This window comes from Rattus norvegicus, chromosome 8 (assembly GCF_021556685.1).
Source record: "Rattus norvegicus strain SHRSP/BbbUtx chromosome 8, alternate assembly SHRSP_T2T, whole genome shotgun sequence".
Lineage (NCBI taxonomy): Eukaryota > Metazoa > Chordata > Mammalia > Rodentia > Muridae > Rattus > Rattus norvegicus.
This window is the reverse complement of record NC_141541.1, coordinates 82,151,102-82,177,983: the sequence shown is the minus strand read 5'-3', so window position 1 is coordinate 82,177,983 and position 26,882 is coordinate 82,151,102. Positions and strand designations below refer to the sequence as shown.

The following is a 26,882-nucleotide window of genomic DNA, read 5'->3' as shown; positions in this document are numbered from 1 at the left end:
AGAGCTAGAGGTCAAGGGGGTGTTTTCTTCTATTGCAAGGGTCAGATCAGTTCCCAGCACGCATATGGGTGGCTCACAGAGGTCTGTAGCTCTAGTCCAGAGGATCTGATACCTTCTCCAGGCATTGCTCTTATGAGGAAAACACACATAAGGTGTACACACACACATACACACACACCCCACACACATACCACATACACTACATACATCACACACACACACACACACACACACACACACACACACACACACACACCTGCACATGATAAAAATGAAACAATCTTGAAAAAATGAGAGGGTCTTACTGCCTGAAAGCAAGGGAGAGAGCTTTCCTGCTGTTATGGTCTTTGTGTCTATTGAGGGCACTTTGTTCCTCGCTGACCATAAGGCTTTTTGAGTTTACATAACATAGTAAGTTCCACATGCTTTCAAAAGCCCACCTGCCAGTCCTCACTTTCGATCTTCCACTTCAACAATAAGGCTAAGCTAAGTTATAAAACAGCCAAGCTATGGGAACAAAACTTATCGACTAAGACTGAACTGAATCTACACATGACATTTTCTTAGGAGCGACATCCTTTCCTGGAAGCTAACTGCTTCCCGGATGACTCATGGAACTCAGCAACAAAAGAAAGTCTGAAAATGGACTCCCCAGTGAGACAGGCTGAGAGAAGCTTACACATTCACTCAACAGAAGTTTACAGTCAGCATATATGGTGGGTAAATTTCCCCAGTGATAGTCTATGTTACACCCACAAACTCGAATTCATGGACACAGACATGCAGAATCAGACACACACACATACACACACACACACACACACACACACACACCCCACATACACACACACACACACCCCACATACACACACACACACACCCCACATACACACACACACACCCCACATACACACACACACACACATACACACACATACACACACACCACATACACACACACATACACACACACCACATACACACACATACACACATACGCACACACATGCACACACACACACCACAGAGAGAGATGTTTTTGTTATCAATATTCTAAATTAATTCTTTATAATATATTGTATGTCACTTTAGATGAAACTATAAGTGTTAAATAACTTGTTATCCCTACTTCAGTCAGATTATCATAGTAGTGTATGAATATATATAGTTATCTCTTCTCATATATATATATATGATGTAGATCTTTACTTGTATGGGTATATCCTTAGATAAATACATATATAATCATATATATATACTCAAATATATATTAATATACAGCCATTCATTGCTTAAAGGCAAATATTCAGAGAAAGGCATCCTCTAGTGACGTGTCTTTCCTCAGTAACCACCAAGGCTACAAAGTCACTGGGAAAACCAGTCTTAAATCAGAGCTCTACAGCGTGATGGGACACATGCAGAATGTCTACTAGTAAAACACACTTGAATTCAAAGATAAGAAGTCATTATCTCACTTCCATGTTGTAAGATATTTTTCTCTTAGCTGACTAGAGTGAAAACTTTGACCCTATAAGATATACTCATAAAGCAGTTTTATTTGTAGTCGCATATTTTTGCATTAAGATCCTCTTTTCTGCTTGAGTATCTATCAACTCAATACAAACTTAGACATATCTTGAAAGAGGAGATCTTAACTGAGAAAATGCCTGCATAAGTTCAGGCTATAGGCCAGTATGTCTTGACTGACCTGGTTAATGACTAATATTGGAGACCCATCCCATGTGGGGAGCAGATGGTCCTGGAATATACATATACACATATATACACATACATAGAAATAGACATATATACAGATATGCACATACACATACATATCATATGTACATATATACATACACACACACACACACACACACACACACACACACACACACACACACACACACATATATATATCCAGGTTGAGTGAGGGAGCCATGAGGAGATGGCCAGTACACCATGCTCCTCCACAGCCTCTGCTTCAGTTCCTGCTTCTAGGTTCCAGCTTGAGTTCCTGCCTTGACTTCTTTCCATGATGGACTGTTAACTGGACATGTAAGCTGAACTTTCCTCCCCAAGTTGTTTTTGGTCATGATGTTTTATCACAGGAAAAAGCCCTAAAGATAGTCAAATAGGATCATATGATATTAACGAGCTTCTGCATATCAAAGGAACCATCAGCAGTTTGAATAGACTACACAGTAGAAGGAAACCTTTGCTTACTATACTCCAGACAGTTAAAATCTAGGCCTCATTAATAACTACAAAAATTAAACTAAAAAAACCCAAAACAAAAAAAATAATCAATTAATAAGTGAACTAATAATCAGAACAGAGTTCTCAGAAGAAGAAACACAAATACCCAAGAAACATATGTAAAAGGTTTTCAACAACCATAGCAATTAGGAAAGGGAAATTTAAAGCACTCGTTAAAATCTCATTGAAATGAGATTCCACCTCACCCCAGCCAGAATGGGTACCATCCAGGAAACAGGTGATAAGTGCTTGTTAGGATGTGGGAGAAGACATGGCTTGCAGGTGGGAGTGTAAACTATTATGGACAGAAGTATATAGATTTCTCACAATTAAGAATAGAACTGCCATATGACCTAGCTACAACGTTCCTGGACATATACCCAAAATATTCCATATTCTCCAGAGAGATATTTACACATCAGCACTTATTGTTGCCCATTGACCATAGCAAGGAAACAGAAGCAGTCAAGATGTTCATCAACAGATAAATGGATAATGTGGTGCACAGACACAGTGGAGTCTTACTCAACCTTAAAGAAAATGAAATTTGCAGGAAAATGGATGAATCTGTAAGTTATTGTGTTAAACTAGCTCAAGCAGACCAAGAAATACGAATACTGCATGATCTCTGTGATATGCAGTTCTAGCCTCAAAATTTTATGTATTTATATTTATGTGACTGTGAGTTATGAAGAGTTTTGAAAAGGGAAGAAGAGTAGGGAGAAAGTAATAGAATACACAAAAGTAGAAAGTGGGATGATTGTGACAGGCATGTATTGTAAATATCAAGTGTTCAATTTTACCAGTAAAGACTCAGGAGCAAGATGCTGGGGTGAAAGTCTGCCAGCTTAGAGAGGCAGAGTAAGCACCCAGCTGTCTTTCCCCCTCAGTCAATGTCTCAAAAGGGAAAGAAAGCTCTCCTTCCCCACATCACTTCAAAAACCCTCAAACTGAATGTCCCTCCTTTCTACTTCCTGTGTCTCTCTCTCCATCTTCCTGACTCCCTCTCACACTCTAGAGGTTTTCCCCAATGTTCATTCCCACTCAACTGGTTACTTGATCCAGCTCTTCATGTATGGTTGACTTTATTTAATCTTGTTTACAATAAACAGAAAGCTCTTGAATTAAAGGTGTGTGCTAGGGCTGCAAAATGAGACCCTTGCAAAAAAAAAAGAAAATCAGGGAAAATGTTTCACTGTATTGCCATTGAATTTTAAACTTATGAATTGTCTCTATTTCAGTACTTTTAAAGAATTTAGATATAGGAAGATGAGAGATGTTGATTCAAAAACAAATGAGAAACCAATACTTTAATGAGAGCAAGTTTCCTAACTCCACGTAACTTGCTGAGAGGAAGTGTAAAAGCCGAGTGTCTCATCCTATTTCCATCTAGTGGGTCAGAGTTTGGGGAATTCAGCTGTAAGTTGAGACTGTAATTACTTGTTGAAAGGCAGCCTCAGAGTGGCTCTAATAGCACATTCCTGGCTGGTGATTTTTCTCCGTCCCTGCCCTCCTGTGCCATCCTGAGTTGAAGTGAGATTGCTTACAATCTCTACAAGATACTTTAGAGTGCAATTACTATAGCATAAAAGGATGAAAAATGGACCAAGAATATTCAGTAATTCTTCCAGCTCTATTTTGATATAATAGAACCCAACTGATTTCAATGCAGATGGAGAGAGTGATGCATTGGTTCATTTCTGTGTAACCCACCTCTCATTAGTGTATCCTCTCCTGGGTCCTGATGCCAGACTAGCTGAACAGTTACAGAATCTTGGTAAGCCTTAACACATAGCTAGGAATTGTGCATATCCTCCAGGGGCATGATTCAAGTTGGGGACCTTGCTGGCTATGGCTTCTTCTCTGAAACAGGGAGAGATGGCTGAGTGAAGTGCAGGCAGGAAGTGAGTTAGTTCTGCCTCAACTGCCAATGAAGCTTCTATTCAAACAGCTGCTCACCAGCTGAGATCAGGGGATGAGACTGAGCGGAAGCATGGTCCATGGTCAATCAGGCTTCACTGATGTTGGCCTGATGTCCCGTTCTGAGATGGCCTTCTTTACTTAAAAAGAAAATTAACCTCTGCTAATTTAGGTTAAAGGAATTTTTGGTGGAGTCACAAGAGATACATATTTGGACATTTTGCCAAAAAGTAAATCTAGAAATAATTTTCAACGGGAATATTTGCAATAAAGAGATTAGTCGTTTTGGATGGCTATCAAAACGCAATTGCCCCAGTACTGATTGGCTTCAGATATTATAGCTCCTATGAATTAAAAAACTAAGAGAATGCACAGAGAGTAATCCTGTTGTCTTGGCTAGTTTTGGGTCGATTTGACAGAACTTCAGTCATCTGTAAAGAGGGCACCTCAGTTGAGAAGATGCCTCCATAAGATGTAGCTGTAGGACATTTTCTTGCTTAATGGTTAGTAAGGGAGGGCCTGACTCATGGTGGGTGGTGCTGTCTCTGGGCTGGTGGTCCTGGGTTCTGTAAGAAAGCAGGCTGAACAAGCCGTGGGAGTAAGCCAGTAAGCAGCACCCCTCTGAGGTCTCTGCATCCAGGTTCCTCCCTTATGCCTTGGCTTCCTTAGGTGATGGACTAGAGTGTGGAAATGTAAGCCAAATCAATTCTTTCCTCCCAACTTGCTTTTTGATTCTGGTGTTTGATCGCAGCAGTAGCAATCCTAACAGCATGCCTGTCAAGAAGTGTCTGTGTGTGTGTGTGTGTGTGTGTGTGTGTGTGTGTGTGTGTGTGTGTGTGTGTGTTGAGGTCTGTGTGTGTATGTATGTCTGCATGTGTATATGTGTGTTTAATATAAAATGCATTATGCACTAAAGAACAACACCAGTCCTGACCTTAACAATCCAAACATGCAAATTAACCTCCCTCTTCCGGGAGGACATTACTTTTAACTACAGGACAAATGCAGAGCAATTCTCTTGGTTCATTTTTAATAAAGAGTTCTTGCAACAAAATATTTATTTTCTATTGCAAAAACGAGCCAAAAACTAGAAGCTCTGGCTAGCCACCTAGGCAGATTGCAGATGGCACACAGCCACAGAGCTTCAGGTTTGTTAAAGTCATGCGTCCCTCTTTGTTCTGTGTGGAAGATGTTTTCCTTTTGTATGTGATATTTCTCTTGTTTTCAAATTCTATTCATTGTGTATCCTTATTTCCACGAAACACAAACCTTTGAGAGTCGAAGTGATGAATCAGATCATGAGTATAGACGGCACTCCACAGGCTAAGCCAACCTGAAGGAATGATGAACAGTTCATCAATTTATCTTAGTTGTTTAAGATATTAGTAAACAACTGCCTGGACTTTTGTATTGTTAATCTTTTGATACTTTATTCTGTTAGAATTTCTGACTTAATCCTGAGTGGTAAGTGTGTTGGCAAATGATGGCTTCGGCATTTGCCAAAACCCAAATTAGAACCAGGCTTGTATTTTCACATCAAGCTTCCTATGGTGGCTTAATCAGAAAAGAAAGTTATGAGGCTGGAGTGGAGCTCAGTTGGCAGAGAGCTCACCTGGCATCCGCAGAGACCTGGATTCAGTTCTGAGCACTGCATAAACTGATCTACTTGACCAAACCTATTACCTTAGCACTGGGGAGTTGCAGTGGGGGAATGTCTTAGCTAGGGTTTCATTGCTGTGAAGAGACACCGTGACCAAGGCAACTCTTATAAAGGACAACATTTAATTGGTGCTGGCTTACAAATTCGGGGGTTCAGTCTATTATCATCATAGCAGGAAGCATGGTAGCATGCCAGGTAGACACAGTGCTGGCGAAGGAGCTGAGAGTTCTGCATCTTGATCCAAAGGCAGCCAGATTGACTGTTTGAACCTCAAAGCCCCACCCGACAGTGACACATTCCCTCCAACAAGGCCACACCTATTCTAACAAGGCCACACCTCCTAATAGTGTCACTCCCTGTGGGCAAAGCATTCAAACACATGAGTCTACAGAGGGCCAACCCTATTCAAACCACTAGAGGAGGGTAAGAGAATCATAAAGTCATTCTCAGCTACATAAGTGTTGTGTAAGACCAGAAGATGATCTATGATAGCCACGCTTCCACTTCTGAATGTGTGAGTCTATTACATATATAACAAGCAAACTTGGAAGAATAAATAGTGAGTCACAGGGGAGAGCAGTAAATAGACACCGTAGCACCAAATGGAGGACTCAAAGCACCCAGCAGAGGAGACTGCAACAACCTGATTGACAGGCCAGACAAAAAGCAATATTCTCAAATCCAGGCTTAGAGATATATAGCAGAAAATCAACATGGGAGGCAGTCCTCTGGAGTTCCAATCTAGAGTCCTAGGTGGAGCACAGTGACTGCTCAGATGAGACTTCCAAGCAAAAGGGGAAATAGCAACAGACAGAGATGACATCATTCAATTAGGGACCACACTTATCCAGCAGAAAAGACTGCAGAAGCCTGGTTTCTAAGTCCAGAGCTCCCAACTCTTTCTTCCCTAGGCAGGTATTTTCATATGTTGGCTGAACAATGGTAACCTCTGGTAGAAATGGTTCACCTGTTAGCTCTTCCCAGAGTTCCATTGGTTTTACTCTTGATCTGTTCTTCTGTTTTCTCTCCCCTATTACAGAGCCATGGGGTCAACCTGACCCAGGCCAGGGTCTTTGAAGAATACTTGACATGAACATACTTAGATCTAAAGTGGGGATGGGGACAATTCCTCCCAGTCAGCCTTTCATTGAGCTAAAACAGCACAGGAAATTTTATCAATATGGCGTATGTTACAATTGTGAATTTAAAGCTAGCCTGGGATACGTAAGAACACCTGTTTAAAAACAGTATGACTTTATTTCAACAAGAATTCCAAATAAGTTCCCTTTAGGGACAATCTAGAGCCTTGATGGACCCATCCCGGTTTTTCCGCGTTGTGTTGGTTTTGAGTCTTTGTAAAGTTAGCTCATGCTTACGACCTGGATTGAAATGGGAAAGCAGAAGAGGCAGCCCCAGATGGCTGCTGTCACTCTTTCCTCTAACACAGCCCATTGCCCACCTCTACTTCATAGCTATACTGCGCTTCAGCAGTCGTATCCTCTTTGCTGTGTCAGACATCTCTCTCAACAACGGGGCAGAGAGACAGTGGCAGGCCATCAGAAGTGTTAGGAAAGGAAGATGTTATATATGCAAACAGGGTGCCTTTTTAACCCTTCTCTGAGTGCTCACCTTCTGTATTCAGCTCTCCTACCCCTACACTTATCTAGTGACACAGTGTGCAGCCCCCCTGCTGAGATGGTCATCTTCAAATGAAGCCTACTTCATTGTGTGTATTTCCAAGTAGAGTCTCAGGTATGTATAAGCATTTAGTAGAGTGCATCATTCATCTTGTACCCTAAATTAAGGGCACCTCCCCACACTCCCAGTAGAGAAAGAAGAGGGGGAAACAATTTGTGATGGAGTGTATATGCTTGGCCCAGGGTATGGCATTATTTGGAGGTGTGGGCCTTGTTGGAGTAGGTGTGGCCTTGTTGGAGTTGGTGTGTCACTGTAGGAGTGGGCTTTAATACCCTCACCCTAGCTTCCTAGAAGCCAGTACTCTGCTAGCAGCCTTCAGATGAAGATGTAGACCTCTCAGCTCCTCCTGCACCATGGACGCTGCCATGTTCCTGCCTTGATGATGCTGGACTGAACCTCTGAACTTGTAAGCCAGCACTAATTACATGTTGTCCTTTATAAGACTTGCCTTGGTCATGGTGTCTGTTCACAGCAGTGAAACCCTAACTATGACAGAAGTTGGTACCATGAACTGGGTATTGCTGTGATAGGCCTGACCATGTTTTTGTTTGGAAGAATGTGAATTCGGGGACATTGGATTTGGAAAACACTGGAATGCTTTAAGTGGGGCTTAATGGACTATCCTAAAAGGAGTATGGAAGACTTTGTTGTTGTGAGTGTTTTGGACTGTGTTAACCTGGCCCAAGAGGTTTGTTTCAGTGGAGAATTTCAGTATGTGGCCTAAGTCACAATTCAAACCTTCTCACTAAGTAAAAAGTAAGACTGGGAATAACGAAGCAGGTTGCCTCACTGCAAATAATTTTGCTGAACAAATATTTGTATATCTTTTCCATCATGTATCTGAAGAAGCTTCCTAGTCAAGCAATTCAGCAGCCTTGGAATTTCTTTCATGGGAATTCACTCCATCCATTCGCCTCTAGATCCTGAGGTATACTATATACATCTGCATAGACTCCTGGCTCCTTTGGACAGGACTGTATCCCGTGTCAGCAAAAGAATGGGGTCATCCCAGGAAGCACAGGCCTGTGGTCTTCTCATTGTTGTGAGTTCAACGACTCAGGATCACTTTACCTATAGCCAAAGCCAGACAAAACGGAGGCACATTCTATTTCCTGGAAATTTTACCAGGCTTCCAGGAAATAGGCTCCAAGACCATTTTATAAGAATGCCAACTATATAAGCCTAAAAATTGTACCTCTTCGCTTTTGAACCTACTGTCCTAATTCCTCTTCTTCTACTTGATGCTCGGCAGCCTTGGGTGAAGGAGGAGAACAAATTACTTTTAATATGATCTTTGCTACTAAACATTCTGTCACTGTCAGTGAGAGACCTAAGGAACCTGAGGAAGGAATGCGCTAAAAATGTCCTGGGGCAGCACTTGATCTCAGAAGTCATACTTCGAATCTTCTGCTCTTACACACACACACACACACACACACACTCACACCTATGAATACCTGAGCAGCCAGCTTTGTTCAGTGCTGCAGTGTTCCAAATTGCAATGCTCTCAGCCAAGTTTCATGTCAGGATGCAGGCGGAGGGAGCCTCTGTCAGTCTACCCCATGCACCTCTTTCCATAGTCTGGTTGTCTCTAATGTGAGTACAAATCTACTGTAACGCATGTTTGAAAGCGAAATCATTTTTAAAAACATAATACATTTTAAATTATTTCAAATGTCTCATTGGTACTTTATCAGAACTCGAAGCCCATGTGGGCCGGCTGTTCTGCTCTGGTGCTTCGAAAGGCCTTGGCTCTCTGTCTTGTGGTGATTAAAATCTTCAAGCACTGCCCTGTCGTCTCCTCCACAAGGTTAACTACACGTTTTAGGTTTATTGCCTGTAGCTCCTTCATTCTTTAAAATAACCATTGTGGAACGAACATGTGAGTCGTGAAACAGGATAGAAAGAAATCTAATTTGTATTTCTGGTTTTAATTCTGTCGCTCGTTCATGTATATGGTAGATAAGTGCAGAATAACATGATCGATCTAAAGAGTGTAAAATCAAGTGTGAGGCACCATGGACTTCAAAATAGCTATTCTAACCACATGCTTTCACTCCTGTGTGGATTCTAGATTTTGTATAAATGTATGTATATGACATGAAGGAAGCAGTAAGAGTATTTAGGGAAACAAATGGGAGGGTCAGGAAAGAAGGGAATGTTAGCAGGAGGGCAATGAGAGGGCACTGTGCTCAACATACCTTATATGCACGGGCATGGGAATGTCCTTATATAGTCCAGTATAATGGAATAATAAATAATAAAGGGAGACCATCCAAATAACATTAAAAGTGTTTGATGGGTTATTTAAAGATGAAGAATAAAGCCATAGCATGAAACAAAAGGTTCAAGTCAGTTGCAAAAAAAATTTATAAAAAATGAAATAGATCTCAGAAAAGGTGGGGTGCTGGCCAGACTTAATGAGAGAAATGAGAAATGGTGGGAACACATGCTAACTGTAAAAATGTAATGTCAGATATAAAGCAGAAGGGATTCTGGGAGGAACAATACACAAGCTCTCTGTCAGCACCACAGCTTGTCTGGAAGTCTAAAAGACTTATCACATATGGCAATGAAAGGGAAATAAAGTCATTGAGATGTGCAGAGACACCGTGCCTGTCCTCTGCAGAATCCCGAGTGGAGTTACCGGAGGCTCCACACTGACTCCTTTCATTTACTCAGAATCCGTGGATAGCACATTTGCCTTGGCATTAAGCATGGAGGGTTTGTTCAGATGGGTCATCTAATCTCACTAAGTCTCAACTGTGTCCGTCACATTAATAGATGCAAAATTACTGACTAATAAGGGTCCGGCTGGGTGAGTAGATGAATGCTTGGCTTGAGGACTTTTAAAATTTCATGTCAAAACAAAAGCAAAATCTCCAAGGCAAAGAATAAAGTTCACGGTGGAGATGCGGACAGTCATCTAGTGGCTGTATTTCTAACCTGAAACCCCGCCCTTCCCCCAAAAGTTAGAAGTAGAGAGTCTAATGGGAGTATTGTCTCTTCTAATCTCACTACATTAATGTGTATGTGCATTCATTTGTGATTATAATGTACACATACACATGCTTTAGCTGTATAGAAATATAGATTATAATGTATTAATATCTATACATAATCACTACTTCTGTTTCTATGGACGAGTATCTTATTCCTATTTTTAATGGTTGAAAAAGACTTGTTATAACTTTGTAAAAAAAAAATTAGCTAAACCCTCAGAATGAGATGGGGTAGTATCACTTGTGGAGGAATAGAGCACAGTTTACTAGTCTTCATTATCTACAGAATCCCGTTCACCACTCCTGCTGTTTGCAGGCGGACACAAATCTCAGATCTCCATTTCCTGACATGAACTCTGGTGATGTGCTTTATCAGAAAGCGATGACGGGGACGTCTGTATGCTTTTGCAGTGGCGTCAGTGTGGCGTTTATAGCGTCATTTTCCCCACACACACGCACACTACATATCATTTTCCAGGACTTGTGCACGCACATTGGTCCCCATGTTTTTGTTTTATTATATAGACATTTCCCCTATAGATAGCAAAGGCATTAACATCTTAGCAAACTTTAATGTGAATTCTGAGCAAATCACCAGACACTGCCATCCACACGCCAGAGAGATGTCACTCTGCTGTCACCCTGTCTCGGGGATGTCCTTCTTGGTTAATTCACAGCTTTGTTTCCCACCAGCAACGCACCAAAGTGGATTCACTTTCCCTTCCTGATATCTCTACCATATCTTATTAATAAAATCTCTCTTGGATCTCTATATATTTCTAAGAATAATGAAAATCACATTTATGTAAGGTACTCTAAAGGGATTTTACTCTGTGAAATGTCATAGATTTGGTGAATATTTATTGTAAGTGACTGCTGCAGAGTGTCAAAAATATATTTCTTGAACAAACAGGCTGTAAATTAAAAATAATTTCGGGAGTCATATATAATAATAATTAATATGAATCAAACGCTGCCCAGCACTCTGGTAACATATATATAATATTTTCTCAGTGTTTCTATAAACACCTGCTAAGATGGTTACTCTCAGCCTCGGTTCCTAGATAAAAGATTCACAGAACTTGATTCAGACAGGAAGTAGTTCTCAATGCCGTTAAAATGAATAAACCATTTTCATATACTTAGTTGGGCTAAGTACCAATGAACCACTTTAATTTGTGCACAGTTTAATCTACATATTGAATAACTAGATATATTTCAAAATAAGTAAAATGTATTTGTCATATAAAGAACAAACAAGAAACTTATTGTATACTTTAGAAAGTGGGGTCTCTGACAACACAACTCCACGATCAAATTCCTGAAGCCTGTCTCCTCAGGCTGGTAGTAGTCTTAGCAAGAGTGTGGGTGATTCAAAGGCAAACAGACACCAATTTTCTGATTCAAATATTTAACACATATTAAATATTTGTTAATATTTTGTTAATGCTTGTTTGGGGAAAGCATTGTTTTCCTTGTTTTTTTTTTTTACTTTCTTTTCATTTATTTTGTGTGTATGAGTGTTTCCCTGCATGTGGACCATGCCGATGAAGTGCCCAGAGAGACCAGAAAAGGGCATCGGGTTCCCCAGAACTGGACAGCTGTGAATTGCCCCGTTGGGGACTAGGAATCAAACCTGGTCCTCTGCAAGAACTACAAGTGTTCTTAATTTCCAGGCCATTTTCCCAGCTCCTTCTTCACTTTTCCTATTCCCTTCCTTCCTTCTTTCCTTCCTTCCTTCCTTCCTTCCTTCCTTCCTTCCTTCCTTCTTTCTTCTCTCTGTCTGTCTATCTGTCTATCTCTCTATGTTTTTAGATGGGGTCTTCCTACACAGACAGAGTCACTGCCCTTGAATTCACAGTCCTTTTGCGTAGACCCTTCATGGGTCAAGAATATAGGTGCATGCACAGTTTGCACATAGGCATGCCATACCATAAACGTTCCTCTTAGTTGCATTGTATGGTTTTGTCTCAAAGACAAGAAGTAATTAATTAATTAAAATTTAAAAAGGAAGCAACATGACACTGTCAGAATTGTTAAGTAAATGTTGCCCCTAGAGCTCATTCTGTAGTCTAGTAAAGACATGGGTGCTTTCCTATGTTAAGTGGATATTTGATGCATTGAATAAAATATAGAAACAGAAAAGTAGATCGATTACATTGAAATACAGTTTTAGTGCAGTGTAAATTGAAGTAATATTTTAAGTTTCTTTATACTCTGAATGTTATATCTAAATGCCAGTCATTTTATCAGTGACAAAATACCTCTCTAATATGTTGTCTGTATGCAAAATTAAAGGGGAAATTGAAGTAGTTTCATTTTGTTTTCAAATGTAAAGTCAGTGATGCCCAGAACTCACGCATAAACCCCAGGTTACAGATGCCTGTGTAAGAGGGACTAGATGTTGAGAGTCAGGAAGCACAGGCTTAAACCTGCTGCCTCACTTAATAAGCTCTAGTCAGTGATCCAGAGCAAGGTCCTAGCTGATTCTCAAAGAATGGTTGGCCGCAGACAGAGAGCATGGGAAGAAAGTCCACAGTCGGGAAAGACCAATCGCACACCAGTGGGCAATACCGAGTAGCTTTCATCAACAAAAGGTGATGGAGGAAATAAAGACATTAGTGACAGGCTAAAACACACAGGCTGCTCTTAAATCACAGGGGTTTTAAAATCGAGTTTGGTTTCTTAGTATCTTCTATATATACCGGGTGCTATGGTTTGGCTATGAGGTGTGTCACTGAGAAGGATTGTGGCCTATGAGGACATGATCTGCAGTCAGTGGCTCTATTGAGAAGCAATTGGATCGTTGAAACAGTAGTATCATCAGATTATCAGTGAGTTAATAGCTGAAGGGACTGTTCTTAATAGAATGTAAGGCCTGGTTGGAAATGACCCAATGAAGCCAATGCCTTTAGAAGCTAGATCTTGTCCCACCAACTTTCTCTGCCATTTTCTCTCTTCTTCTCTGTCTTCTCTTTGCCTCTGCTTCCTAGCATCTTAACTGAGTATCCCGCCCTACACTCTATACAGAGTGATGCCCGTCCATCCTCTCTTAACTGAGTACCCTTGTCCTGCATCCTCCACTGGTACTCAGCCTCACTGCAGCCTCAGAGCAGTGGGTCCCAGCAAAGACTGGAATTCACGAAGCCAGCAGCCCAAAGTTTATCATTCCTCCTTGAAATTTATCTTAGGCTTTTTCCCACAAAGTACAGAACCTAAATGATCAGTCACATACTCGTCTAGAACCTGCCATCATTTCATACTCCGACCACTGAATATCCATGGCAATAAAGTTAGTTTATGGTTCTAGTGAGGACTTTCTAGGATGTAGATATATTGTCCACCAAAAAAAATGTTGCAAATAGAAAACATGGAAATACCTAAACCAAGACCTTTACTGCATGCTCGACTTGCTGTCTCAGCTACAGGCAATGGACTGGAACAGCATAGAAATTTGCCTGTCTGTTGTTTAGCTAATCACACTTTCCTCCCGTCTACCTGCATTAGGTACCTGTAACACCCATGGCTGGAAGGGGGAATCCTCGTTTATAACGCAGTGGATATCTCTTCATAAATTAGTCAGGCTTCCAGTCAGCCTCTAGCACCCTGTGCCCTTTATTACTGAAGCCAGCAGTCACTGACCTGTGCACATTTATTTTCAGTGAGTGTCATAACTCGACAGACCGAATCAAGGTCAGAGTGTGGGATGAAGACGACGACATTAAATCCAGAGTGAAGCAACACTTCAAGAAGGAGTCAGATGACTTTCTGGGACAGACGATTGTCGAAGTCAGGACTCTGAGTGGCGAGATGGATGTCTGGTACAACTTAGGTGATTAATTTTTTATGCCTACTTAAAAATGAGTTAAAACAAGAGTATCTGTGGCATGGATTATATTCTCTTACGGTTAAAAATTGAATTCTCTTGAAGGTTGTTCTGTTGACCTCCTAGTTGGATTAGTTTCATTAGCAATGAAGGGTAATTATTAATTAAAATGTAGTATTGTTGAAAAATTAAATCCAAGATGAAAATAAAAACCTCAAAGAATCAACCGAACATCTTCTCAGAGAAAATTTTACATCACTATTGATTTTAGATTTGTAACGTACAGCTTCAAAGACATTTGTCTGACGTTTGGAGAATTTGGAACCGTTCTTTAATTTATTTTATTCTGTCCTCTAATGAAAATATATCATAAATTATGTAGTTGCAGGGCTGGAGAGATGGATCATCACTTAACAGCATTTTTGACTCCTCCATAGGACCCAACTTTGGTTCCTAGCACCTATGTCAAGTGGCTCAAAGCTACCTGTAACTCTAGCTTTAGGGGTCTGTGATACCCTTTTCCAACTCCATAGGCAACCACATGTGCATGGAGCACACTCACACAGACACAAGCACATAGGTTGAAAATCAATATTTAAAAATAAATTCAAAAGAAAAATACTTATGTAGTTGGAATTTCTTTCAAATAGTGATATAAACTTGGGCATTCATTAGCAGAGCCAAGAAGGATTGATGCGGCTTTAACATGAAGCTATCAATCATTTTAGCTGACATGACATTTAAAGGGACTTTTATTCTGGAAGCAGGACTAAGACTTTTGAATTTGTCTTTTACTTGAATTGAAGTAACCTGGAGTCTGTACTGATGACTTAATAATAGTACTAATCTAGAGTTATCTCAGTTTCCATAAAAGATATGAACCGAAGATTGTTTAATGGCATCCTGGGAAAAGGTCAATTAAATTTTTGAGGACTGGCTGGTCAGGAGAGCAACAGAAGCTGACGTAGCCCCAGGGCTACAAAACTTATCACTTGGTTCACAGTGTACTGTGTCTACTTACACAACACTGGCTTACACAAACTTTAGTAATGTGAGTTGTCAAAATAAAGTCTCATAGAGTTAATAAAACTCTACATTATGTAACCGCTTAAACAGGAAATTTAACTGAATCTAAACACAGGCGATTCAGCTATACTGGGAGTTCATTACTGAAAATAGTTGAAGAATCTTAATTAAAGAATATTGGTACTTCTCATTATTGGGATCTAAACTGGAAACTAAGTTAAAACTCCCACATCTTGTTTAAATTATTAAATAACTTTACATATGAATCCGAAATGTAAAAAGAAGAAAACTTCAATTTACTCTGCAACACTCCAAAATCCTATTTTAATTAGAGTCTGGCTTTCGTGTGTTATTTTTATTACCGAATACCATAGTATTGAGCTAAAGCACGAAGTTATCTGTCAGATAGAGATTCATGTGTTTCAGTCTTTGGATAACACATACCTGGTTACAGACAGTTCGCTGAGGAACTTAGCTGTGATATTTGGTTAAATGGCTGCCCATCTTTGATGTGAAACTACCCTTTAAACTGCGAAAGAAACATGTGCCGTGGTGCTCTATGGGAAGCTTTTTCTTCAGCATCTTCAGTAGCTCAGGGGATTCTTTCATTTCTGATGTTTGCCTTCAGGGAGGGAAAGAGGAGGGAGAACGACAGGAAAAGAGGGAGGTTGGGAGAGAGATGGAATTAGTTTGCATTTCTTGGCTCTGTATAAAATCCTGACGTATGTTCAGCCCTCACAAACAATTCGCTATGTCCTTTGTGGAAATTCTCTCCATTCTCTTCACTTGGAATTCACTCCACCACACAAAGCACTGCTTGCTCCACAGTCCTGTGTGTTCAAGCAGAGGCAGTGGCTCCTGGGTTTGGGGGAGAGCCTAGCTCTAAACTTCCTAGCAGCTCTGGAAAGGGGAGGTTGGCAGGAAACTCATGCTGTGTATCTATCTGACTTACTGCTAGCTTAGAACTCTGTATATGTTAAGAGCAAAAGGTCTCCCAGCCAGGTCTGGAGAGCCAATATTGTCATTTAATTTCCTCAGAAGACAGAAGCAGGAGGATCACCAAATCAAAGCCTGCCTGGCCAAGTTTGCAAGGACCTGTCTCAAAGTAAGATGTGAGAAACTGGCTGGGAATGTAGCCTAATGGTAGAACTCTTCCCTCACAAGTTTGAGGTCCTGAGTTCAATCTCTGGTCCTGAACAAAACAACAGTTTTGGGTATGATGTCCTAGCAAGTGGACAAAACCCTAATGATTCTGTGCTGCTAATAAAAGAATTTTCATAACTCATTCCTGCTAGACAGCAAGGATGAGAAAGTCATAATCTTATGTGACTAAAAACACAGATATGTAGGACTGGTGAGATGGCTCAGTAGTTAAGAGCACTGACTGCTCTTCCAGAGGTCCTGAGTTCAATTCTTAGCAACTCCATGGTGGCTCACAATCATCTGTAATGAGATCTGATGTCTTCTTCTGGTGTGTCTGAAGACAGCTACAGTGTTCTCGCATGCATAAAATAAACAAATAATTATTTTTTTTAAAAAATAACACAGATGTGTTTAGGAAATGGGCCAATTAAAGAAGTCCTCAGTACTAAACTATCGTTTTGATTAGATCCCATTTTTTCCTTATAAATGTGACCTTTTCTCCATGTATCTGCTCTGCGAATTGGGTGTCAATCTTGGCCTCTCAATCCATATTCATATTCTAGGAATATTGTGGCTGTTCCTCTCAAAGTTCTGATAGGTTTAGGCTGCTCCCCCTGATTCAAGTCAAATTGTTGAATAAACTGATTGTATTTTGATTCCATCCAAATAATTAATATGACATTTCTAAATAAGCACAAGCTGTAGATAGACTATGTGAAAACTGCTTTCATCTTGCTGCTAGCCAGAATTTCCTTCACCTTTTGAAGTACAAAAAGAGCCAGAAGATGCTGAGGAGAAGAATTTTTCAAATGAAACACTTTCCTTGTGAATTTTATTCTCCAATTAACTTGCTTGTAATTGCCACACGATGAATTTAATGTTACTGTATGAGGGCAGGGGGTTCTTTGATCTTCTGACTGAAGCCTCTACAAGCAGTTTAACAATTACAGGAGCACAAGAAGCAAGTGTCTGCGAGGCTCACGGTTACTTAGTCACATGACATAGAAAAGGGAGATGATTCCTAGAAAAGCTTCTCTCTGTGTGTATATGTCTGTGTGCTTGTGCGTGTGCATGTGTATCTGTGTGTTTGTGCATAAACCCATGTGTATATACATGTATGCATCTGTGTGAGTGTATACCGATATGTAAGCATGCATATGTATATGTATGTCTGTGTGCATGTGTGTAAGCATGTGTTCGTACATATACATATGTTTGACTAATTTATATTTCTTTTCATTAATAAATTTGTTTTTAAAAGTTACTTATATATATAGTATGTAAATATATAGTAAATATGTAATAATATAATATATAAGTAATATACAAATGTATTATTATTTATAATAATTAATTAGTTTCATAAATAATTTTTTTAATTTTGAAAAAATCCTTTTCTTTTCTCTCTTTTAAAAAAAAATTATGGCTCAGCTGTCAAAGGCTAGGCTCACAACCAAAAATAAGTTTGTTTTTAAAGACCCATTTTTTTATTTTATCTATGTGAGTGTTTCATCTACATATGTATGCATAGGATGTGCTTGGTACCCATGGAGGCAAGAAGAGGGCACTGAAATTCCTGAAAGTTAAAGATGTGAGCTGCCATGTGGGCAATGGGAACTAAACCCAGGTCCTTTGCAAGAACAGCAAGTGTTCCTAACCCCTGAGCCACTTCTCTAGCCCATAAATGTGTTTTTAAACAATTTTGCACATGTATGTAAAACATACAGACCACTTTCACCTGGCAGCTTTTCATGCCTGTCAACATGCACTGCCACAGACAGATCTTTCTTGTTCCTGGCTGTTTTGTTTTGTGAATCACTGAGATTTATCAGACCAGTCCCTGCGCTCATGTGTTAGGCTCTAGCCTTTGCAAGGCTCTGCAGCAGTGAGTATAAAACTAGAGACAGTGGTTCCCCTCTCTCCCAGAGTCTTTCCATAGCCAGTAGTTCACAGAGAAAAGGTAGGGCCCCATAAGCCCCTCTCCTTTGTGTGACTGTTCATTGATAGGTGGACCCAGTGTAGGTATTTAAGGTTATGGTGAGTTGATATATTGGGGAACTTGAATTAGAATTATGCTCTTGTTGAAATAACTGACCAAGGACATTTTGCTTTTCCTCAGAGAAACGGACAGATAAATCAGCTGTGTCTGGAGCCATCCGACTAAAAATCAATGTGGAAATAAAGGGAGAGGAGAAGGTTGCACCGTATCATATACAATACACTTGTTTACACGAGGTAAATAGCAAAACGAATCTCATTGAAAGTAAAACTTGGTGCAGAGGGACAGGGACATTATGAATCCCAAAACAAGCATTGGGTTTTGAAAACTCATGGCCTTGGGTTAGTGGAGTTCAGACTGCCTGTGGGAACAGGGGCTTGCCAAGCCTGTAGTCACAGATGGTTATGCTGAGGTCGGAAAACCGAGTGGAAAACTAGCCCTTTAGTGAGCGTTCACAGAGGGCCAACCTTCCAGCTCCTGTCTTTTCCTTGGTGTGTGCACACACTGACCACTTGCCCTAAACCACCTCATGCTCTGCATTGGAGAGGTGAGAAGTGTCTCTGAGACCTTCCTGGATGAAAATTACACTTTTTCATATATCCCAAAACAATGAGATGAAGCTGAGGCATGTTCCTTGCCCCCTGCTCTGGGAGAGAGGTACAGAGCCCTTTCCCAGTAGGAAAGACATCATCAGCAAGATGGCTCTCCTAGTTTCATCCCTGTGGCTGTGATAAAATGCCTGGCAAAAAGCAATTTAGGAGAGAAAGAACTTTTTTTTTCTTGGCTCATAATCCCACGTTACAATTGATCACTATGGTGAAGTCAAGGAGGTGGGAACTTGAAGCAGTAGCTCACATCCACAATCAAGAGGAGAGAGAAAACAAACACATTTCTGCTTCTGTTCAGTGTTCTGTCTCCCTTGCATTCCGCTGAGGGTCCAGCTTGTGGAATGATGCTGCTGTCATTCAAGAGGCTCTTCCCTCCTCAAGGCAGCCAGTTAAGGCAACCGTCCACAAATGTGCCCGGATAGCATCGTGACCTACACAGCCCCTCCCTCCATCTCTCTTCCCAGGAGAGCCTACCCCGTGTCACAGTGACACTAAGTTGACCAAACCAATTCTATTGCGTTTTTTACGCATTAATTTTTCTAAATACATTTTTAAAAATCCATACCGCTAAACACTTGACACATGTAAAGGAGTGTACACCACTTTACCAAACAAAGAGTGAGGAATGGTGTTTCAGTTGTTCACACAGTAAGTAGTTATAGGTTTTATGATTAATTTTTTGACTGGTGAACTGAGACATTATGTCAATAACCAACATTCTTTTTCTGACTAATAAAAAGCAATTCTTACCACAGGCTTGGCCAGGATCTCTGGTCTTAGAACTCTAGCAGAAAAGATGTGGCGTTTCTAGAAATAATGTTGTATTTGTAGGGCTGGAGAGATAGCTCAATGGGTAAAGATGCCTGCTACCAAGGTTACTACCTTGCTTCCTCCTGGAAATGGCTGGGTCTGTACAAACGAATGAATTATTGATTCTGCAGACTCCAAACAGAGGCCAAGGCAGGTCTCCCGTAATAAATACAGTTTAATACAATCCTGTAATAAATACAGTTTAATACAATCCGAGTTATTCCCGTTGCACTCGGAGGCTGGTAATGTAGACATGATAGTAATACATGGATATCCTATAAAAAAAGCATAGTTAAGTATGCCTACCCTGTCCTGAGGAGTCTCTGAGCAGCTGCACACTGTTTGCTTCCAGAACCTGTTCCATTACCTGACAGAAGTGAAGTCTAATGGCAGCGTGAAAATACCAGAGGTCAAAGGCGATGAAGCCTGGAAGGTTTTCTTTGATGATGCTTCTCAAGAAATAGTGGATGAATTTGCCATGCGTTATGGGGTTGAGTCCATTTATCAAGCTATGACGTAAGTACTGTAAGATGCTGGGGTGTTATAAATCTCAGTTAAAATCCAATAATCCAATGGAAAGAAAAGGGAACCCTTATCTCAATTCTCAATACATTTATTCATTCTCTCTCTCTCTCTCTCTCTCTCTCTCTCTCTCTCTCTCTCTGTCTCTCTCTCTCTCTCTGCGTGTGTGTGTGTGTGTGTGTGTGTGTGTGTGTGTGTGTGTGCACGAGTGCATGAATATACTTTCCATAGCTTTTCCGTGAAGGTCAAAGGGCAAGTTGTAGGAGTCTGTTCTCGCCTTGAACTCTATGGGTTTCTGGAACTCAAACTCAGGATGTCAAGCCTGTTGGAAAGCACTGGTGGCCATTTTTCTGGGCCTCATCTCAATTCTTCTAGCCCAAATGAAATCCATCAAAAAGAATTCCTTTACAATGTGCATATATCGGTGCAGAGTGAGATACTAAGCATCAGAGAATACCATTGCCACCCTCCCACCTTTGTTCCACATTGGGAATGGGAACCCTTCACCAGTAGCATGGGAGACAGAAATTCCCACCTGAGACCCACTGACTCACATATTCTGAGAGCAGGGCCCAACCGTGGGATGCAATGCATGAACATCTTTTTGGTATCTGAGGAAAATAAAGCCTTGGCAAGCCCACGATTACCCAGTTTTAACATCTGAAACATAAGGAGTCATTGTAGCCTCTTAGAAAAGGCTGAGCTCCTTATTATTATTATCTTCGTATTACAATTATCTTCTTATTGTTGCTGTTATGAATAAAGCCAAGATGTTTGCTGTTTTGAGAGACCCCACTGATGCATGACAGGGATGATGAGTCAGTTTACACAGACACCTGACCCTAACAGGTGTCACTAGGTCTTGGTGTTGGACCTCTTATTCCTCACGGTGGATAGTTGTATTCCTGCTCTGTGTTTAGTTTATCATCAATGTACAATGTGTAATAGTACATTTTATAAGCATATGCTAATTTAAGTGTAAATATTACCACCAAGGTCATATTCTCATGTAAAATAAATCGACCAGGCCTTGGATAATCAATCAACTCTACTTCTATAGAACAATCGATTTTGTCCTAGTTTCATTTCTGTTACTGTGATAAAATGCTCTGATAAGAAAACAGCTTAGGGGAGAAAGGGTTTAGCTTAGCTCAGAAATTCAGATTTCAGTCCTACAAGTCAAGACAGCAAGAGTTCGAGGTGCCAGGTCACAGCCACAGTTAGGAGCAGAGACGGAATGAATGCATGTGTGCTCACTTCCTGTGCTCAGCTTGATCTCTCCAGTCTTACGCAGTTCAGGAGGTTCTGCCTACGGCATGGTACCACTCGTAGTGGATTAGGTCTTTTCGCATCAGTTAAATTAAGACAGTTTTCTGCTTTTTTTTTTCCAGAGCTGAGGACCGAACCCAGGGCCTTGAGCTTGCTAAGCAAGCGCTCTACCACTGAGCTAAATCCCCAACCCCTTAAGACAGTTTTCTACAGAGCAATCCCACTGTCTACAGAACCTTACTGAGACTCTCTTTTCAGGTGATTCTAGGTTAGTTTCAGTTAACGAAACTAACCACCATATGCGATTTGAAGCAAAATCAATGCCCTTCAGCAAACTATTGCATTCATAGCATTTAATCACCAGCCATGGCTCTACAAGAGAGCTATTTAAGAATGAACGCATTTTTAAAAAACTGAGACATTGAGGCTGGGGAGATGACCCGGTGGCTAATGTACTGCTGCATAAGCATAGGTGCCTGACCTCAAATCCTCAGCACCTACATTAAAGAGCTGGAAGGCATAGCAAGCCCACATAGCAGCTGCAACCCTAGTACAGGGAAAGTAGAGACAGGACAATCTCTAGGACTCAGTGGCCGGTCAGTCTGGTAAACTTAAGAGTTCTGGTCTAGTGAAAGACCCTGTGTCAAAAAAATAAAGTGTGTGTTGAGGGGATTGTAGAACATACTAGTCATCTAACTCTGGCCTCTACGGACACTGAGACCTTCATACATTTGCATGAACATCCGCATTGGTAGATGCTGTTTCTTTCCATTTATGTAATGCCCCGGTGCTGAATAATAACGATGAGACTTTAGACATACAGGGAATCACAGAGGTCACAAAATAGACGCTTCCTCCACAATCTAGAAACCCAGGTTTTCTCTCTCTGACTGACGGCCACCCACCTCTCCTGCCCACATTTTGCACCAGAGCTCACACTACTCTGCACTCTGGCCGCTGTAAGAGAGTCAGTGGCTTCTGTTTTACACAATGTTCTGCAGTGGTATTTAAAGTCTTTTTGGTTTTTGTATTTGTTTTTTAATTTCTGTGTATGTGTGTGCACCTCGGTGAGTTTATATGCACCGTGAATGTAGGAGCCTACGGAAGCCAGAAGAGACGTCAGAGCCCTTGGAACTGGAGTTAGAGACAGTTGGGAGCCACCATGTGGGTGCTGAGAACTGAACTCAGGTCCTCTGCAAGAGCCATGAGTGCTCCTAACCACTGAGCATCTCTCTCAGCTCCTACTCAAACCTTTTCTGTTCGGAGCTGACTAGAGGGCCACAGACAATGGCAAATGTATGGAGTTCAGAGGACAACTTGCTGGAGTCAGTTTTCTCCTCCCACCATGTGGTCTTTGGGATTAAACTTGAGTTACTGAGTTTGTCAGCCAGTGTGTTTACTGGCTAAGCCTTTTTACAGCTCATTTAAAAACTATTTATGGAAGGAAATGCCTATTGCACACTTTTCCTCATTAATAATGTCCAGGACAGATTTTGCTTTGGCAATACAAAATTTGCCTTTACCATGCCAGAAGAAAAAAAATATATTGCTTGACAATCTAATAATTCCTAAAGTACAGGCTCTTTGCTTGCGCATATTACTGAGCGATGTGATCGGTGCTAGAAATTAATCGGTGCTATAGACAGATACAGGCCTCTAATTGTATGTCTATATGTCAGCCCAGGTAAAAACTGTACTTATATTTAAGAAATTTAGCACAGTGAGCAGCTTAGCTATGACTTGAATTCTAAATAAAGTGAAACACGGAAACCTTGATGAATCATTGCTTTTACTTCATTGATTAGAAGTTCTGGATGCATGCTAGACGCTCAATACATATTGGTAATAGGAGGAACCAGAAGTAGAGTATCTACTGACATTATTTTTGAGCCTCACTTTTTCCTGGCCTATCTCTGGGTGTCGGAGGTCTTCAATTGCCAAAAGCAAATAAAGGAGAAAAGATGAATTTAATGAAATTGTTCTCTGTGACTCCATCACACTGGAAGTCATATTGAAATTCAGTGCATACCACACTGATCCTTTATAATTGAAAATAAATGTCCAGATACTAACACGTGTTGTTGGGGGTTAAAAAAAAAATACTTTTCAGAGGTAGTTCACCCATGCTGCCAAAATGCTATTTCTGTAGTGGGAATGTAAGTTAATTTCTAATAGATTGTTGGCAAAATAAAATAAAATAAAAACTCAATTAGAAGAGAAAAGCTTATGAATAAATTTATCTTCATAATTACACGTATGAAATAGTGAATCAATATTTCTCACCTGTTTTGACAAATGAGAAAATAAACCAACAAGTCACGATGACCAAGCAAGCAAGCAAATACATAGAACTGCGTGTTTCACCCTAATTTAAGAATTCCGTCCTCTTAATATTTAAAACTTACAAGGTTAGGGACTAGGTAGACAGTTTAAAGGGTTAAAAAAATTGGCCGCTTTTCCAGAGGACTTGGGTCCAGTTCTTAGCACCCACATGATGGCTCACAACTGTCTACAATTCTACTTCCAAGGGATGTGCCACTGTCTTCTGGCCTCCATACACACGGTATACATACATACATGCAGGCAAAACACACATTCATAGGAAATACATGCTTTTTAGAAAGTTTAGAAATCATGGAGTTGAGGTGCTGTGCTTTAAAGAATAAGGTATATCCCATTGGCACAGTATACACACAAGTTTAAAAGGGGAGAAAATGGCTTAATTCTTCTAACTCTTCCTAGAAGTTTCTGTTGATACTCATGGGCTCTATGCTCAGCCACATTGCTCTATTGCTTCATTATCTTCTTCCTAAGGGAGACTGATTGGCTTCTCTTGGGTGCATTCATGTTTCTTTTGTGTCTAGACTTGGTGGACCAGTGAGAGGAACTGTGTGTTAGACCCTGAGTGTGTCATTAAATTTTTCTCTTGAGTAGCTCTCAGGACACAGAGGAAGTAGACTTCGTTCTGCTGCTAAATTACCTGAGCTTTAAGACTCAGCTTGCAGCCCTGGACCCTAAATCCTGGTGACTATAAACACACTCCCCTGTACCACAAGCTGTGTCCTACCAGGGACAGTTTGTCATCCCACCTGTTAAATAAAACTGTGCCCTTTGATCTGGGACATTCCTGGGAACAGAGATCATAGTTCTCCTTCCAAAACAAGCAATCAGGTACTTGAAGACTCTGGGCCCACGTGGACAGTCCAGCCGTCATCCATCACAGAAGGACCTTTCCACTTACAGCAGTAGGAGCAGAGTTCTGTTCCCTCTGTCCAAGGAGCACATTCCTCCACGTGGATTGCTTCTTGGTGTCAGGCATGCAAGCTATTTTCATCTCAGTAGTGTGCCTCGCTATTTCTCTCTTGTGTACGCGTATAATTTTTTTCTCCTTATAATACCTTTGATACCTCTGAGAACATAAATGGAATTTCATTTTAGGTGTTGAAATGATTGGTATGTGTAGTGTAGGTCCATGTATGTGTGTGCACGTCTGTATGCATATATGTGGAGGCCAATGGTCATTGCTAGGTGTCTTCCTCTGTCACTGTCCACCATACATTTTAGGACAGCATGTCTTTATGATACTAGAGCTCTCCTGTTGTCTATATTGGCTGACCAATGAACTCAAGGAATCTGTCTCCTCTGCCTCCCCATTTCCAGGATGATAGATGTGTGCTGTCCCACCTGGCATAATGTGGGTTCTGGAAATGTGAGCGCAGATGCTTATCTTAACCATCAGGTACTTTACCACCAGAGGCAATGCCCCAGTTCACATAATTCAAATTTGCATAATTTAAATTTACATAATTAGTTACATACCTAACTCTTTAAAGAGTCTTCATTTCATTGGAAAAGAAAGCCAAATCTGTGCTTGAAATGTGGGATTCTGTTAAACTAGGGGCTTCCTTTGTGATGCCAACTGAGAAAAAGCTTTGGGTCCAATGACTTGTGCCTCAGTCCTATCAAAAACAAATCTGTAGATCAGAACTATTGGGAGTTTACCTTAAACCTGGTCTGTTTGAGCTGCTAAAGCCACATGCCTGCCTTCTAAGGAGAATGTTGGGTAACTGACTTTTTGTTAATGCCCAGCATTTTCTCCAGGGTTTGCAAGATGGGTGAACTGTTGCAGAAACAGAGGGCACAGCCGTGAAAAAGAAGCCAAGGTCCAGATCCAGGCCCAGCATTCTAGAATGCATAATTCCTTTGCTCAGCAGATGTTCTCTATGCATCTAGCTGTGTGGACTTAGGCAGGATGCCTTTAGCCTATGAATGTGACTATAACAAAATGCTATACACTGGATGGCTTATAAACAACAGGAGTTTGTTTCCCACAAGTTCACAAGACAGTGAAGTTCAAAGTCAAGGTTGTCTTGTGAGAAGCAGTTTCGAGTTCATGGAAGACTGTCTTCTTGCTGTGTTCTCAGAAAGTTTTCAGTATGGCAGGATCTCTCTGGGATACTTTTTAAAAAGCTACTGTTGGCCCAATCATGATCATGCCGAAGACTTCACCTCCTTACATTGTCAACTCAAAGGAACAATTTCCTCATAGAAATATCTCTCCTCACAGAGGACAGATTTAGGCCACAGCCATTAGAACTCCAGAGTAGGGATGGCTCTTGCCTCCTCTGGACTCTGAGTTTAGTATGGCTAGAAAAATGGCTAAGAATGGGTAACAGCACTGACTGCTCTTGCCAAGGACCTGGGTTTACTTCCCATCACCCACAACCTGTGAGCTTTATCTTGTGGAAAGCAATGCATAAAATATCAGACTGCATCTCTGGAGTCTGCCTTTTCCCAGCCTTCTCTCACTCTTTCCTCTAATGTGTTTCACATCCCATTGCCCATCTCCCATTGTACTTTAGGAGTTCTATCCTTTTTATGTGTATAGAGGGAATAGGTGTGGTAAGTGAGAAAAGACGTTCCTGCCTCTGGAGACAGTTACCGTGGAATAGAGTCTAATGCACAGCCCTGCTGGGAAATAGCTAGGCCCAACTCTCTGCTACAGAAACATAGAGTGAGTGGCATCAGACAAGCCATTCCCCCTTCCTGTTGGCCAGCCAATACTTAAGAGCTAAGACACCAGTCTGTAATTGAGTGTTTCTTAGTTGCTCCTTGGTGCTAAAAGTCATTGATTGGCATTCTT

General features: G+C 40.9%; 1 protein-coding gene across 2 annotated transcripts in view; it reads left to right on the top strand.

Annotated features, from left to right (window-relative positions):
* Nucleotides 1–26,882, top strand: part of Unc13c (unc-13 homolog C) — a 449,047-nt gene that overhangs the window by 234,127 nt on the left and 188,038 nt on the right. For both annotated transcript variants that reach the window (XM_087560698.1, NM_173146.2), the window contains 3 exon segments: nt 14,199–14,368; nt 18,651–18,766; nt 20,301–20,464. In XM_087560698.1, coding sequence (XP_087416824.1) covers nt 14,199–14,368; nt 18,651–18,766; nt 20,301–20,464 — 450 coding nt within the window.